Genomic DNA, 18,627 nt, shown 5'->3' with positions numbered 1-18,627 from the left:
TATTGTGGTATAATTTCTAGATTATTGGTGCTTTTGTTTAATGTGTGTGTGTATTTTCTATTTCAATCTTTCTAATTTAGATAATTTTATTAAATTAATTTAATAATAATTCATTCTTTATCCTTTTATTCAACTTTCAATCGTTCTATCTTTGTAAAATTTCAATATACAAAAATCTATAATTATATTATACTTTAATTTTCTTGCGAAGTAAGAAATTGTGTATAATAAATTCCAACCAATCAAAAAGCTGTTATATAAGATGGATGCCAGACGAATCGGTGTGCAGTGACGTCAGTCTATCGTCAAAAATAGTAGATAGAACATTCGTTACAAGAATGTAGATATATTATCATAATTATATATGGAATTTGATATTGTGGTACAATTTCTAGATTATTGGTGCTTTTGTTTAATTTGTGTGTATCTAATTATCCAGTGTTATATTAAAATTGAATTATGTTTTGAACTTTTTTTGTGATTCTTTATTGTTCGTTTGAGTTTCAGTTTACCGATAGTTTTTTTTATTATCGTTTGAAGCAGTGTTTGAAATTGGATTTTTGAATTAAATTAATATTTTATTTAATACATTTATTCTAACCTTTATTTGTGCAAATTATCATCTAATTATTGGAATGCTTATTGGAATTGCTTCGAAAATGTTATACAATAAATTGTGCATAAGTCATTTTTCTTTAAATGTGATGAGATTTATTTTAACAGAAGATATATAATAATTACTATAATATTTCTTATGGAAATAAAAAATTTTTTTCGTTAGATCAAATTAGATTTAATTCAATTTTATTCATATATATATATATATATATATGTATGTATGTATGTATGTATATATATATATATACACACTCGATTCTCATATTTCTTTCCTATACGTGCTTCTTATATCCGTGCGTTCAACTCATATTAGTATTTATGTTTTGATTTTATGCTCAAGGCTGAAAACGTTTTCTATGATTCATATTTTTGTATATATTTTGATATTTGTTCAAGGCGAAAAATATGTCTAACAATAGTCTTTCTAGGAAATTAGTAGTTCACTTTCGTATCATATTTCGACATGTTTTGATTCTTTTTTCCTAACCTACCAACTGCCAGATGAAATCGCAATATTATTCTACTGTCGAAAAAGCGTTTAAAATTTTTGTTCCAAATTTTGTTTTTGATATCAATTACGTAATATATTATTTCTATAATTATTTTATTTTTCAAATATCATTATTTAATTAATATATTTATCTAATAATTTATTGAATATTATTGTAATTAATAGTTCTTCGATGAATAATTTATTCAATTTTTTTTTTAATCTATTAATCTATTCCATTATTAATACTTTCTGAAAATGAACTTGTTTATCGCCTTATCGTTTTAATACAATTTCAATACTAATTTCATATGTTATATTTTACATATTTGTCTAAAGATTTGATTATTTTTTATGTAAATTGATAAAAGTGATAATAATATTTTTGTATCAAAAAAAAAAAAATATTTTTTGTTACATTACAATAATCGATTTATCAATTAATTTATAATACGCATCGATTACATAAATTATTAAGAATGCTAAATAGAAGAAAAGATTAAACGAATTATATTTTTATTTTATAAAATATATTAGATTATATTTTTTATTCTTTCATCATTTAACTCTCAATTCAGCTTCAGAAAAATAAAATAATTGCGTAATAAATAGAAGAAAAAAATATGAGAAAGAATTTTCCATTTCAAACACATTCTTCGTTACTAATGCAATTTTTCTTCTAGAAAATTGTGACCGTGTGCAAGCAGCGATCGATAGATGTTTATGCCATAATAGTGTTTAAAGCGTAATAACTGTAGATAAATTTAATTACAATGATTATTCGCGAAATTAGAGTCCAGTGCTTGTTCGCCGATTGGATAATATAAACAGACGCGAAAAAAGCGTATTAATAATTTTCTTATTTTTATTTATTTGTATTTTCAATATCCGTTTTCGGCACAAATTAAAATCGATCGAATGAGGTGATCATTACGCGATAATTAATCTTTTTTTTTTTTAATTTAAATTTTTATTCGAAAATTTTAATTTTTATAATTTTTGTGGTTTTTATTGAAATTTATTTCAAAAAATAAAAAATAGATTTTTTCGTTGTTGTGCTGCATAATGATCAAAAGTTGTTGGAATATATTTACAAATGAATATCAAAAAATTAATTTATTTGAAAATAAATAAATTTTCGCGCAAATGAATATTCGATGGAGGATTATTAGGTTTTCTTTTCGCTACAAACGAAAGGGAAGGGAAGAGGATCGTCATTATTTGATATACGATATATAATCATATCATCGCATATATAATAATATTAATGGTACAATTATATATTTTATAAAAAATAATGAGTTAATAATTGGCTGCAGACATTTATTATACTTTTTTAAATTAAAAAGTGAAAATTTAATTATAAATGATAGATAAGGATTCTCGTTTCGATTCTTAAAATTATATAAAATATATAAAATCTACAGATTTCCATTTTTATACTTTTTGAATTTAATTGTGTTATAATTATGTCATTAGATATTACAGCACGAAAAAACATTGTGATCTTTTGTAAGATTAAGGTATTTTGTTTTTCTCATATAAAAAATGTAAAAAATATAAAAAAATATATAAAACAATTTATTTTTGCATTAATCGAAAATCGATAACTATCATTAAGTCCGGTATATATATATTTATATTGATGTCTATATGTTTTGTGGATAATTTATCGATTCCTTGATCAAACAAGCGAAATTTTTATTTCACGATACGTCGTTGCTCGATTTGCAAATAAAATTCTCTCAGTTTCGAAATCGCTTATCAGTTACAGAATAATTCAATAGAATAAACGAACGGAATAAACACGCGATAAATTTTTTCCGCGATCGAAATACGTTTTCGTTCGTTGTTAACGTTATATATGTTTGATCATAATCAAAATCGTTTCAAATATCAATAAAATTTGTATATATATAATCTACATTTGACTCGTGGGGTTATTGAACATTCGATATTGTGTATCAATAAAGAAAGAATACAATAACTAAATTCAATCTAATTTCTTTTATGCACAAGAACAAATACTCGAAGATTCTAAGTACTCTAATGATAAAATAAGAAGAATGATATCGCGATAATACGATATAGATATAGCGTTTTTTCTTGCGCGATATCATTCGATACGCGTAGCAAAGAGACTCGAAGACGAGTTTTTCCAGTATTAATCAGAAATGTTATCGACTAAAAAGTAAATTGATGATTTCTCGATGAAATGGTAGAAACTTTGTACGAAGATTTAAACGTAGAAACGTTATATTACCGTGTTTTCTAACTATAGACATGGATATATATATCGTGTCGAACGAGACCGAATAGTCGACGAATTCTCACGCGTTCAATTGCTCGATCCGTGCGGTTGAAACAGCAATGGCACAGCGAGCATAATCGAGCGCCAAAGAACAGGCAAACACGCCCGTGGTGCCGCGCGGGTAACCTTTTTTCTGACATTTCTACCTCGTGGCTGAGTTTAGCCGAAAGGTTAAACCTTTGCGCGCGCGAAAGAAAGAGAGAGAGGTGGTGAACGAGGAAGATCAACAGCATCTACGTTATAACGTTATTACGCCATGGAAATTTTTGTTTGGAATAATAATTAGAGATTAGTAGAGTAATTAGATCTGTTTTATATTGTTATTGCTGGCAAACATAGTGGAAGGAAGATACTGAGCATACAAGATTCGAAATAATTTCAAATAATTTCGATCCTGTTACTAATAGTAGTAGATGATCCAGTTACTAATAGTAATAGTAGTAGTAGTAGTAGTAGTAGTAGTAGTAGTAGTAGTAGGAGTAATAGTAATAGGGAGTAATAGCAAGACGTATATCTCTTTCTCGCACGAAGGTCATAACGAGCGTTTGATCCTCGAACCGTGTCGCGAGGTCGAAATCCGTTGGAAGATCGCTCGACCGTTACAGAAGTCAAGTTGGTGGTCATCCAATCAGAGCGAGAACGAAACAAAAGAAAGGTGAAAAGACTTATCGCCTCGTGAGATCGAGACTACATCCTGTGCTCTCCATCCAACGATCTGTTCATCCTTTGATAAATTCAAAGCGACCGTGCAATTACTATTAATCGATCGGCTATTAATTTCCTGCATCGCGATTAAGCCATTCGAATTGTTTGGAACAAGAGTCGCGACAGATCGATCGAAGAGCATCTCGTGACAAAAAAAAAAACTATCGACCGACAAAGAGGACAAAGGGATGGAAGTTCGAGTCACGGAAAAACTCGTATAAAACTTGATCCTTCGGATAGAGGATAATGGTGAGCGTTTTGCGTTCGATCAACCTTGCTTTCGAATTACCGTTTGTTCTTTTTTTCTTTTTTCTTTTTTTTTTTTTTTTTGCAACTATCCCGATTAGTTTTTTCGCTGATTCGAAATTTTCCAACGATCCTTTTCTTTCGAACGATCGATCTTTTTTTCTTCGATTCGGTGATACAATACATATTTTTATCGGGCGAAAATATAAACGGAATAAAAAATATGGATAAGAGGTAGGAAATGACGGTTCCGCGGATTCCCGGAGTTTGAACGCGGACGAGAATTCGCGTGGACGCGAGGATTAAAAGCAGCGGGTATCGTAAATAGTTCCGTTCGAAGTCGTTGGAAGATTGTGGCCGGACGCGATTCAGGGAAAGTCACACGCTCGTAAATCAAGGCGGTAATGGGACACCGTTAGATTTGCAATGATAATCCGATGGTAATGCATACGATTCGGTCGAGCGAACGAACGAGAAAATAATTAACGAGGCGAGCCGAACTATCGGCATCGCTGCCGTTCATCCCCTGGGATTTACGAGTTCTTGGATTTAAAGCGGCGCAAAAACGAGCATCGAGGGATCTCTGGTCTGGCTTCGTTGCTCGATAATCCGTCGGTAATTCTTGCTCAACGCTCTCATATCGGGTTGGTAACGATTCCGCTTTTACCGCTGTTCCTTAGCACGGGGAGTCGAGATTTTCTTTCCAGGAATATACGTATATACATAAACCGCTTCGAAGAGAAGATGATTCGCGAATTTTTTTTTTTTTCATTCTCATCAGATTTAATCTTTGTTAATTTGCAAGGGAAACTCCAGTTCCGAACTATAAATTCATAGGTTGGCATTAATGGATGGTGAAAAAGTGCGATAAGCGGTGAATTAATAAGAAGAAAAATGTACGATGTTTTCTCTAAATCGTCCATTTCGCAAAGGATATTGCATACGTATATATCGTAAGTCTGCAAAATTGTTGAGCGACCATTATATCGTTTATGTCACGGGAATCGAAACTATAACGACTCGGAGCGCGATAGCTCGTGGAATTTAAGAAAGATCTCTCTCTCTCTCTCTTTCATTACTTTTCGCTTGGAATCGTAAATGAAAAGCAAACTCGTACCTGTTTATACCCGTTTCTCGAAGGACGTCACGAAAGAGAGGCGATGTATCTCGAGGAGAGAGTTTTCGCGAGAGTGATCTATCGATGTTGGTAAGTCGTTAATAAGCTGTCTCGTCGACAGTTTAGGATAAGGTATATATATATATATATATATATATACACCTCTAATTCGACCGATCGATAGCAAGATAATAGAGAATCGTACGATGGGACACGTTGCACGATACAATACGTATAATGAACGACGATATCGTGAGTGCGGCAGCAACCATTTTATCGTTCAATTAAGCCGTAATTACGGAATCGTATGCGTTCCTTCTTGTAACCGAAACTGTTGAAAGATCGCGCATACCGCGCGCCTATTGCGCGACAGACGCAGTTTCTACGTCCGTGAAAAAACGGTAAAGAGCCCGTGGAGATTTTCGCGTTTACGAAACACGATGGAAAAAGAAAAAAAAGAATCGACGATTCGATTCGTTGATCGAAAAGCGGCGATTCTTGGCGAAAAAATCAATCGTCAGAATTTTCGACGCGACTCGCATCTCTATTCGGCGGTAAGTAGAAGGAGAAGTTGGACGCGACGAAATAAAAATTGGTCATAAAAGATGATTTCAAACTTACCCTTGCAGCGCGTGCGGAGGAGCCGGTCGGGGCGGTGGTGGCAATGACTTTCTACTCGCGGTGTTTTGTCTTGGCGCTAGAGGCGGAGGAGGAGGAGAACTCGGAGAAGCGTTGGAAGAACCGCCGTATCTATCCGTGGGACATTGAGGTTGAGGCTTTTGCTTCGGTGCGTCTATATACTTGGGGGGGAGCGCGTAATAATTCCCCCTTTGTGTCCCGTCCCCGCTGTGACGCTGTGATTGATGGTGATTATTGGCTACGTATTTGGGAGGCTCGTGATACTTCTGAGGGCTCGATTCCGATGGATACATCTTGGAATTGGCTTCGTAGCCCGTCTTCACCGGGCTACCGATCGTGAAACCGTGATTCCCAGTCTCCAGATACTTGGATGCGCACTTAGAGTTTTCCGGAACGGGCAAGTAATTAGGTCTGGTCGTTTGATTGTTCGAGCCACTTTTATCCGCGTTTTTAGCCACTTGGGGCTGAGGCCTCTGACCGGAAGACGATTCCAGTCTCTGAGCGGAATCGTTCCTGAGCAACGTCCCGGAAACGTCGATTCGCGTCCCATCCACTCGCATCGATTCTTGCCGAATGATCCTCGGCTCGACGGGTACCTGGGGGGCTGGCCTCTGATTCCCGGAGTCGGTGTATCGTTGCGAGATAAGATCGGGCAATTGGGCCGGAGGTCTGGCCGAAAAACCTCGTTCCTCCGATATTCTTCTGGCTGGCGTCACTCTACCGTTCATCATTAACTTTTGCGCGGACGGATATCTCAAGCTGGAACGACCGGTGGCCACCATTCTGTGCGTGGCGAATCCAGCCGAGACCCCATTCTCCAACACCATCTCGGATTCCACGTGTTTCAACGCTATGCCACCCCTGACGAATTGATGTTGTTGCTCCTGCTCGGCCTGCTGGTGGGACATGCTGGTTTTCGCGGCCGAATTCGGAGAAGATTTTCCGGAGGAAAGTTTCTCGTAATCCCGTTTCGATCCGTGCTTCGATCTTCTGATCGAGTGTCTCTCCAACTTGTGTCTGTCGCAAGATCTATCGCGAATTTTCGACTCTTCGGACGATTGGTGATGGTGGTGAGCGGTCGTGGCCGCGGTCGCGGTCGCAGTCGTGGCCGTGGTCGTTGCATCGTTGAAACAATCGTCGCTCAGCTCTGGTGGCGGAGGTGGCAGCGGATCGTCGCAATCGTGAACCTCGTTTTCGGTTACCGTTGGGGGTGAGGGTGGAGGCAAATCGGGGCTGGGTACGCGATCGTTGTAAACGTTTCTCAGATGTGGTTTCTTGGGCGGTCTCTCCGGCACCCAATCGTCTATTGATATCGCAGGCCCTACTATCACGGGGCCCAGCAGGTCCGTGGAAAGGCTGCCGCAACTGTTGCTGTGTTGATGCTTGGGACTCGACAGTTCCCCCACGTTCCCTTGATTCTGATTTCTATTCCCGTTTTCCCGCCAAGCGCCGCTCGCGTAATCCGAAGCGGAGCTGGCTCTTCTCGAGGACGGTGGCCTGGGTCGCGGAGGTGGTTGAGGCGGAGGACTTTGGGGCGCGGCGATCGTTTGGCTTCCCTGGGCCAATTGCGGTTCCGATCTCCAGGATGCCTGATGATGTCTCTCGTAGAACGAGAGCAGAGCTTTTTTCTGTATCGCTTTCAACGTTGGATCCGACACTCTGTGACGCTTCTCCGGATCCAGATAGGTGTAACGCATTTGTTGCTGTTGTTGTTGTTGCTGCTGCTGTTGCTGTTGCTGCTGCTGCTGTTGTTGCTTCTCTAATTCATTTATGCGCTCTGCTACTGAAATTTGCTGAGACGGCAATGCTGGTGGCATTCTGGAAGAGGGAGAAACAAAGAGAGAAAAGAAAATATATACAGAGAATTATTTTGCGAGATTGTGACTATTATGCGCATCGTCGGTGAACTTTGCGAAAGAAGTTGTACATACCTCTGCGAAGTCTGCGCGGAGTCGAGTTGAGGTTGAGTAGTTGCAACGGGATATAGTTTGCGTTGATTTCGTTCACGATCCAAATACAAGACGCTCTCCGAGTGATGTCTCTGGGGAGTCTGGACTCTGGCGCTATGAGCGATCAATTGTTTGCTACACGATAATCCATTGACCTGACTGACGTCCGACATCGACCCGTGTATAGGATGATTCCAATTTTCCGGGCTTTGGGGCGTCGTGCTACCGATTTGCTGACGTATGGGACTTTGAGGCATCGGTTGAGCCAACGAGCCGTACTTATCACCCTCGATCCTCATCGAATTGTCCCACTGCATGGACGCAGTGGCCCCACTGGACGATACTTGCGACTTGTCCACCAATGACTCTTCGTCGATACTCGACTCTTGCCACTTGCTCTCTCGCATAGCGGACGAAACGTCGGCCGCGTTGCTCGATGCGTTGCAATGATTGATCACAGCCGGTAAACTGGATCTACCCTGACTCTGTTTATTACGATCGTTCATCGAAACCACTTGCCACTTGTCCGGCCATTTTTCACCCCCGTGTCTCCCCTTTGCGGTCGGTGACAATCCGCAACTGGTGCTAACGTCGCTCATAGATCCTTGCCACTTGTCGCGACAACCGTTGCTCCCGGCCTTCTGGGATAAAACTCCACCGTTCACGCTGCTCACGTCCGACAACGATCCGTGGTGCCATCGATCCGACGTACGATCCTGGCGAGCCGGCAACCCGCTCGACACGCTCACATCCGACATCGATCCGTGCCATTTCAGAGTCTCGCTGCTCGAGGCGCTTCCGCTCGACGTCGTCACCACGCTGTCCCTTCCTTCTCTCGAGGTCGAGTCCTCCCAAGTGGATGTCGGCCTTTGCGCCACTGCCTCGCTGTCTCTTCTTAATCTAAACGCCAAATTCGAATTCGAACGTGAAAATACGACGTCGTCAAAGCAAAGAAAAGGAAAAAGAAAAGAGCGAAGGAAATAATCGTTGGTATAAACGTTTCGGATTTTAATCGCACCTGTCGAGGAACGGAGTGTTGGTCGTGGAATCGACACTGGACACGTAACTGTGATAACCTTCGGATTGTGCGTAGCTTGCTTGTTGAGAATGTTGCACTCTCGTGTATTCCTCGAGGCCTGCTTGCGTTAGAGTTGACTCTCTATAAATGTCCACCTACGAGGAGAGGAGAAATCTCGGAATCGTTATCCTCGAGATCCGAAGAAGAAGAAGAAGAAGAAGAAGAAGAGGAGGAGGAAGACGAAGGAAGAAAAATGAAACGTTACCTGGGACACCTGAGGATCCACCTGATAACTCCTAACGTAGGCCTCGAGATCGGCATGGCTGAGAGTCTGAGCTGTCTGAGGTTGCTCGCGTTCGGGCGGAGAGGGGACCACGTATTCCGCGTCACCCAGAGCTTTGCCCTCGCGATCCACGCGAGGCCACAATCTCGGTTCCTCTTCCGTTACGTTGCCTCTGTTACGCGACTCGAAAGTCTCCGCCGGGATCTTCTCGCAGCGTTCCATCACCGTCTTCAACTGCAACAGGAAGACGCGATACTCGTTTCTTCCGACTCGCATTTCGAAATGGTTTGGCGCGTCTCTACCTTGAGGTAATTACGCGAGGCTGCGTAATCGATTGCGAGATCAGCTTCCACGCTGAGCGTAATTGAACTTAAACCGAATTCCGTTTTTTGCACCCGCGAGCGAGCAGCCGCTCTTCCCATCGAGCGTCCGATTAATGCGTTTCGCTTTAAAATAAACCACCGGCAGCAACGAGCTAATTACCGAAGCCGGCAAAAACCGAGACCAACTAATAAGGAAGTCCTAAATCGAGCAAAAGGAAAGCGGAGTGAATTACGGGGCATTAACGTTCCCCCGAACCTGGAAACGTTGGAATTCGCGTACGACTTGGTAAAAGGAGGAGGAAGGTGACACGGGAGGTATTCTGCTCGGCCTCAGAAAACAGACCTCCTCTCGAAATTGCCGGCCTAATTTTCGTGCAAAAGTCAACGTGCAACCACGCGGCTATGTCGGTTATGTCACCGCGCGAGAACGAAAGGAGAGTGTGAGAGTGTGAGGCATTAATTACACGTCGTTTCGTTTTCGAGCGTAACGCGATTTACCAACGTTTCGACCGTTCGTCGTGATTTTTCCCACAGTCGCGGGAACTTTGACGCGGGTCCAATTAAGCTTCCTTGGGCCGGTCGCGTCGCGCATCGTCGTTGAAAACACTTTGGACTCGCGGAACGGATTACGAAGAGGACTCGAAATCGAAAAGAAAAGATTCGAATAACTCGAGTCGAAAGCGTTTCCTTTCTTCTCCTCTCCGTTGCAAGTGAGTAGTTTTCAATTTCGCAAGAATCGCAACGCGACGGAATGTTGCCTGTACACGGGAGAGGAGAGCGAGCTCGAGTCGAATCGAATCGGATTGCGAACGGTTGTGACGCGCATCCGATTCAGAAAGAAGGTTCGTACCTGTTGCGTGAACGCGGGATTGGGCCTCTTGGTATGCGGTCTGGTGTACTGGGCAGGTTTCTCCTTGGGATAATTGGTGTGATCGGTCCATGATTTGGAACGATGGGATCCGCTGTGCCCCGACCCGTGAACATCCTCGTCGGGATGTCTCTCGGGCGCGCTCGGCCAGGACGGGTATTTCTCGTGGCCGGGCCCGTAGCAGACGCCTTTGAGGCTAGACGCGTCTCGGACCGGCGGCGTTGGTGGTGGCGATGCCTCGTCCCTTTCATTGAGAGGGAGCGTGTAACTGTCGAATCCAAGGCTCTCGCTGTACCTGTTGGATCAAACGATGGAGGAAATCTATCCTTTAACGGCCGCCTCGCGGATCGTGTTTCATCTCTGAAAGATGGCGATCGATCGCGCGTATGGAAGCAATTATACGCGAATCGCGCGATCGAATCGTCGGGACGTACTTACTCGCTCGCAGTATCTCTTTCTAGTCTTTCTAGTCTCCGTTGTATCGATGTCGTTCGACGCCACTTATCGACCAGATATACGTGGCCGATTCGTAATTTATGGAATAGCGAACAAGTTCAACGTAACTGGAAACGCGTATGATCGGACTATAATTGCGACGTCGTACGAGGACCTCGTCCCGGTACGACAACGAGATCCTATGTCGTTCGACCTATCGCGAAATCTAAGTGTGTCGAGGACTGATACAGCGAACGTCTAATTGGCTGCCAAACGGTATCTCTTATCTCTCGCCCGCAAAAAGCTGCTCGATAAAAGAGTATGAGCGAGCGAACCGTGGAAACGTTCGTTTCTTGACACACGAGAGGACAGAAGAGAGATTTGAAACGATTTACTCTCCTCCCAGCCTAGACTGGCTGGGATCGAGAAATTCGAAAACGAATTTTTAAAATTGTAAAATTCGAAGATCGAAAAGTTTGAAAATAAATTAACAATAAAATTAGATGGGTGATATCGAAAGGTTGAAGAAAGAGATAGTGATTGCGAATATAGTTTGGTTAAAGGTGGATGGAAAGTCGGATACCCGCTGTCGTTCTTGTAGCTCGTAGTATTCTTCTTGTGACTTTCGTTGTAACCGGGAATCGTGGCTTTCTTGGTTGCGTTGCCAGCCTCGTGCTCGTTCTCCGTGGATCTCCTCCCGTCGTTTCTTCGCCGATAATACTCGTTAGGAGGTACCGTCCTAGACGGGCTCTGCTTAAGGCCACCATACCCTTCCTGAGGATACGACGACGAGGTACTTTTGAAATTGGCAGCCTCGCTACCGTGGCCGTGACTCGCGTACTTGTACGAGGCCGGAGGACAGGAAGGTGGGCCCGGGGCCTCATCCTGGACTCGATATCCTGGTGGCGACGGCTGCAATTCCGTCATCGTGTAACCAACGTCCCCGCCATCCGGGATACACCTGCGCCATTCAGAAAAAAATATCTCCGTTAGTATCGATCGTTGTATCGACATCGATTCGATCTAATCTTTAAGATTAACGAGATTTTCTAATGAAATTTTACAGAATCTCTACTACTATGTGAAGTGAAAAAAATTATCCGATCTAATTTAATAGAATCCATTTTTTTTTTTCAGTTTTCTACGTACGATTTAGAAGATACGATTTATCCATTCAACTTTTCTTCCATGCTCTTTAATATTCCAGAATTACCATTCTCTATACGACAACCGTTGATTCATTGATTCTCATCGATAATCGTATCTTCTTCCCCACGTTTTCATCAATGTGTATTTTTTATAGCGCAAACTTTTATATATAATTTATATCCGAATTTGTGTTGTTTCGTTCGATCGAGATTTTTCACTTTTCGGAAGTAAAATTCCAATTTTTGGTTATACTATATCTATACTATATCTATACTATATCTATACTTTAGATGTTTCTTTCTATAGAAACGATTGCTCGCATTCCACCAATTACGTTCTATGGATTAATTTTCCTTGTTTCCCATAAATATTACATGTTCAATTGTTTCGGAACAATTTATCGAGATATACGAGAACCAAGGATTAGGTACATTCCTGCCTCTTTTATCGTCAATAGATGTTTTTTTTCTTTTTACCGGTTTAAAAGGGAAATAAAACCAACAGACAGTTCTTAATTGAACGGTCAGAAGGTTAATCACCACGGTAATCGATCGATTCTAATCGATGATCTATACCGATTTAAATTAAAATCATTAATCAACCATTTTTGATTATGAAACGATTCTCGATTAACTTTCATTTTACGAATATCATCGTTGATCGATAATAATCGCGCGCAAATTACGATACGACGTTGCTTTTGCTACGGTATATCGGTGTACAGGATATTTCCAGTTATAGATTTAAAACGATGAAAAGTGGGATGAAATACATTCGTTTATTTTCGAATCGAGCACACGCATCCCATAATTGCTCGAATCTATTTAATTTTATTCGAAAGTGAAATTTTATTCTTATTTTGTCTTTTAGCACAGATGTCTTCGATTGCAAAAACAATCTATATTCTCTAGAAATTTAGATCTGAGAGGATGACGCGCCTTTCACGATTGTCACCGCTCTATGCAGATCCATTTGTTCGCGAAGAAGTATATTAGAAACTCACGACGAATCGAACAGCGTATAGGCGTGCCCGTGATAAAATTCTCGATTTAACCTTTAGCTCGGGAGATATCGAGGCAGGATGAATCGCGCCAATGCATGGCCTCTTATCGAGGAAATCGAGCGTCGTTTCTGAATTACGTGTGCCAACGTAATTTAGCTTTATGGATAGGGTGTGCCACCTAGGTAGTAGTAGCTTACTAATGAGGATGAATGGATCTATGCTCTCACCGTGAATTAGCCGAGATTCGAGGATTAATCGAGAAATTATGGAATGACTTTTAGCTTTATGATAAACGTGCTTTATGTTTGTTTATCATAACATCTTTTTGCACAACGATGATCATTTGTCGTTTCATTGTTTATCGATGATACAAATAGAATTCATTCGTTTGTATTTCTACCTGTATAGTTTTAATCATATGTTTGTAAACTCCATCTTTTCGATAAATTTATTACTTTTTTAGGCAAAAGAAAATAAAGAAAATTATTATTATTATTATTATTATTATTATTTCAGATACAAAGTGATTACTATCTAATTTTTTCCCACTTTTCCAACAAATATATCAACGTCTAAACACAGTAAAAGCAGGATGTAGGTTGAATACACAGCGTGTAACAAAGCATTATTTATCACAAAGATTGCAAACATTTCTCTCGATCGAGACACCTACGTTATCCGTTTGATCAAAAGGATCCAGATGAACTTTGGCACTTTACAAAGGATGACTCGGTCGCTTCTGACAAACGCGCTTGCGAACAGCCGCGAATAAACGATTGCTTTCATTTGTCGTTGATGAGAAATCGCTACCCACGTACTATTCGCCCCCGCGAGACTATTCGTATTGACCGTCATCCGATGGAAGGATGTGGGTCAGCTAATTACCTCCGATGATTCGCGATTCGTCGAAAGATTTGTATCATCGATTATATGTTCGCGTAATCCGTGATCACTTCGCGAATCCAAATTGTCACCAAAGTATACGGATACCTGTAAATGGTAGCATATAAATATCCATCGAGATTCCACGCATTTCGGTGTTTATCGAGGAAAAATGGAATTAAATCATTGGTCGGATTCGCGCGTTCTCGGACGGTCTGCACACATTCCGGTTGCAAACTCTTAACTCGATTGCAAAATATAGAGAAACGATTTTGTAACGAGCGAAAGTGCACGGTGCACCGTTGCGCACAGCGAAAAGTGACGATAAGCGAGCGACGATTCGAGAGTAACCGATCTATGGGACTGTTGGTCGAAATAAATGGGCCGAACCCGCATTGACGAGTCGTAACGATATATTGATAATGATGACGGAACGTTGCGGTGACGATACGTTGCGAATTCGACAAAGCGTTTGTGGTTAAGGATCGTAAACAGTGCGGAGTAGCAACGTTTAAGGCTAATAAATCGAATATAAAAGCACACTATCAAGCTTCGTATACACCAAGGAAGGAATTCATGATCTTTAGCATGCGTTAAATTGAATTCGTTATGGTGGGCGTGTCGGCGCCCTAGTTTCGCTTAATAAAAAACGAATCTGAATAGACACGCGTGACAGACTTACGATCCTTTGGGATCCTTTGTATACAAATGTACCGAGAATTTTGATATTTCAACGATTCTGTGTGTTTCGAATAATATTTTTTTCTCTTTTTCTCTCTTTGTACGAATGACGAATAGCAGCGGTCGATTTAATCTTTTTTTTTATCTCTCAATGTTGAACCGGTGTCGAACGAGTATGTCTTTTTTTTTTTATTTTCGTGTTATATTACATTTTATTTCGTATTATATTTTCGATTAAAAAGTTTGAAAGTTGAAGGGGCTTGAATCGATTAAGTATACAGCGTACAGTCGTAAATCATTTCTCCATTACGTAAATTGTCTTTAGGAATGCGTAGAAACGAGTTCAATTACTAAGTTGGTCCCTTTGTATTCCGGAATGAATTGCATCGTGGCTGACAACAAAATACCTGATTCTCCGCAGTGGTTCTTAGCGATAGTTTAATAATAGTCCATGTAATCACATCCTACCGGATTCGCTGCACGCAACTCTGGACCGGAACGTGTAATTTATCCTGTCGGAACCGTCAAAAGTTTAAGCAGGAGTACGCGATGAGTAAGGAAATGGGAGAAAAATGAGGCCAGTGAGTCGAACGTTGTATATTTACAAATATTGATAAATTTATTTATTCGTTTAGAGAATTATACAAATATATATATATTTTTTTTAAAAAATTGGAAATATAAATATTTTGATATTCGCGTAGAGAAGTGGGACGCGAGAATACGTTTGAAAAAACGCATAGATTTTTTTCGTTAAATTTGCGTTAAGTAATGATACATATATAAATTTCTAAAGGAACGTATAATTTCTTCAACTGTGAAATATTGAAAATATTGATGCATTTAATAAATCCCAATCGTTGTGCATCATTGTTTTACGTGCTAATACATAGTTCTTGATATATTTTTTTGTTATTTTTTTGGGAATTCTTTTGTCATTCTTCGATAATGATTGACAATTCTCGAATCTTAATCGTACAAATTTAATGTTTCAACAATTTGCGAACAATCGGAGAATAACTTGAACAGCTTTTATTCCGAAACTCTGTCTCGAACGAGTGCTCTAGAATCTCGATAAAACTGTTTTAATTTTATCATATGTGAAATTTTGTTATTATCGAAAATTACGTATTAAAAAATTAAGAAATTTCCACTTCAAAAAGTCTTTTAAAAAAATATAAAAATATATGAATTAAAAGAGCGAAATGTTCCGGAATAGGATGAAATTGTTGCTAATTAATTCATCGCGACAGTTTGTTTAAAAATGGAATGCGAAACGAAATCTCTTTTGGATTTCTAAATTATGAGGATGAAGTCGAGGATTGGAATAGGGGTTGGAATCGGGTACAATAGAAGGAATCCGAATGGAACGTAACGCTCTCTGGAACGTGAACGGAATGCAGCCAGAGAAGTGGAGAAAAACACGTGGAGTCGAATCAAGTGGAACGAACCACGGTACACGATTTCACGATCGAAAACGAAAATGGATGAATGCGTGCGCGATCGTTGGGCGAATAGCGTAAAAAGAAAATCGGTAGAAGAAGAAAGTTGGAAATGGAATCTTTACGCGAATTGGAGAGTAAAAATACAGAGGCGACGACGTTAAAACTTGGCCCTTAAATCAAGGCGTTAATTGCCGGCCGAGGCGAGGTGGTTGTGTCGCCTCGAGTTTCATCGTGATAAATTGGCGACGATTCATCGGTAACGTGCGCGTATTCGTCCTCGGGGTTGTTTCCTCCCTGTTGGCGCGCCGCCTCATCTTTCCTCACCTTCTTTTCCACCGACTTTATCGCGTCGCGTCGGATTACAAGCTCGCGAACAGAGGCGGATCCTCTGGACGCCGGTGGAAACGACTGTCGGCAAATTTGTTGGTCGGCTGCGTAATAAGTTGGCGGAATCTGCGCCGGTACGCGGTATCGCGTTTCCAGGGATCGAGAAAGGTTGAGAGATGTCGCGGAGGACGAGAGTATGCGCGACGGAGATTTGCTAGGAAATTTGTCGTAGCGCGTGGAATGCCGGGAAATAGTCTTTGCGCCGCGATGAAAATCTTTCTTGCGAATCGACGATTCGTTTTCTTTGTTCGAGAACGAATTCACTCGGAATGTCGAGTTTTATCATTTTTTTTGGTCTTTACGATATTTTAAAAAAATATGTATACAGACAATCGATCGATATTAAAGAAGGATCGATATAATAGGACCGAAGAAATTTACTATACGAAATGCAATATTTTCAAAAATTATCTATATATATACGTTTTACAATCTTGTTATTTTTGTATTCAAATTTTCAAATTTCGCGATAACAAAATATTCTTATTCATTCATAGTTGAAAGAAAGATTGATTTTTATTGATTGATATCGTGTTCATACATTCCTCGTTATATTGTTGTCAAAATATTTTCCTTTCTTCAAAATATTTAAAAATCTTATAAATATATACACAATTCTTTCTTTGTTTTTCTTCGAATATAAATTTTTTTCAACAAATCCTGTATTACCGGTTATCGGATGAGTCACGTATAGAGGCGTCCGAGTACCCGAAAACGTCGGATATTCGAAAATATCTCGTGATTCGAGATTGTCGGAATTTTCCCAGAATTTCGGAACTGTTGCTCTTTTAATTTTACGAGTTTAAAATATGGAATGTATAAAATTTTATTCTCTTAATTTTTTTCTCTTCTCTTCTAGAAAAATTCTGAAGAATTTTGCCCAGAATCTTGCTCAGAATCTTGAAATTCTCGATCTATGAGGATTTTTACGGGATCCGAGCATCGGATTCTCGAGATATTTTCGAGTTCTCGTACACCTCTAATATACTATAATCTCTAATTCATCACTAGATAAATTTAATAAATCTAGTGCCAATTATCCCTACGACAATTGAATAACAACTCAATATCGATAAGTTAAATCGAAACCAAAATCAGTTTTTGCAATCTAATTCGCGATTAATTCGTATCATCTTCGCTATTTTTCGCGATAAGGTACTTTTTATCTAATATCATTATAGATGGCGAAGATATAGCATAGAGAATAAAATATCCACATGGAAAAGAGCTAGCCGTTAATTTCCTCTATGACAGTCTAACTGTAGATGCAGCGGTTCGATTAGAGCCACCAATCAGGAAGCAAACATTTACGAATCTTTTATTTTCCTCTTGGGTACTGTTAACCGTCTGAGAAAAACTGAGTTGCACACGTATCCTAAGAATAGTAATCCACGTGTAATTACGATTACTTAAGCGCGGTTAACCGTGCAAACGTAGTCGTACGATAAACGATTACCCTTTGGTCACACTTTTGAAACGATATGCCGAATTAAATATCTCGCAGCATAGAGCGGCATCGTCACTTTTCCGCTCTTTCGTTCTTAGCTCTTCTTCGCGATTATCCGTAAATCTTTTTAATTCGGCGCGTGCCATAGAATAACATAAATGTGCGTTCTATGTCGACATATGTCGTATAACGAGTCACATCGCCATTTCATCGTGATCGATGAAATTCACCGATTGGTATGCATACTTGAATTAGAAAAAAAAAAAAGAAATAAAAAAAAGAAAAATTAATTTTCAGAAAGCGTTACGAATCTCGCCATGGAAGAATGTTTCGCGCTGGACGAGAATTGATCGATGTAGAAGGGAGGAGAGAAAGAGAGAAAGAGATAAAGGGAGAGAAAAATGGTACGAACGAGCGGCTCGTGAACGTGATTCGCGTTACATCACGTAATTAATGCGGCCGGTACGCGCAAGTTATTCAAAGGAACGATCGAGAACGAGCGTTTCGAGAGCCGGATTTTAATTCGATCCGGTAATCCGCGCATGTACTATTTTAATCGGGGTGCAGGCGAAGTATGGAATTAATGGCGGAGCGGGAGCATCTATCAAGCTTCGGGAGATAAAGATGTTTC

At 40.0% G+C, this 18,627-nt stretch overlaps 1 protein-coding gene across 3 annotated transcripts in view; it reads right to left on the bottom strand.

Annotated features, from left to right (window-relative positions):
- LOC408897 (nuclear receptor coactivator 6) overlaps positions 1–18,627 on the bottom strand; it is a 168,035-nt gene that overhangs the window by 49,580 nt on the left and 99,828 nt on the right. For all 3 annotated transcript variants that reach the window (XM_026441639.1, XM_026441640.1, XM_026441641.1), the window contains 6 exons: positions 11,586–11,963; positions 10,550–10,862; positions 9,359–9,610; positions 9,094–9,248; positions 8,058–8,975; positions 6,109–7,944 (listed from right to left, as the gene is read on the bottom strand). In XM_026441639.1, coding sequence (XP_026297424.1) covers positions 6,109–7,944; positions 8,058–8,975; positions 9,094–9,248; positions 9,359–9,610; positions 10,550–10,862; positions 11,586–11,963 — 3,852 coding nt within the window. The remainder of the gene's footprint in view (positions 1–6,108; positions 7,945–8,057; positions 8,976–9,093; positions 9,249–9,358; positions 9,611–10,549; positions 10,863–11,585; positions 11,964–18,627) is intronic.

Source organism: Apis mellifera, linkage group LG7 (assembly GCF_003254395.2).
Source record: "Apis mellifera strain DH4 linkage group LG7, Amel_HAv3.1, whole genome shotgun sequence".
Classification (NCBI taxonomy): Eukaryota; Metazoa; Arthropoda; class Insecta; order Hymenoptera; family Apidae; genus Apis; species Apis mellifera.
This window is presented reverse-complemented; position numbering and strand designations above follow the sequence as displayed.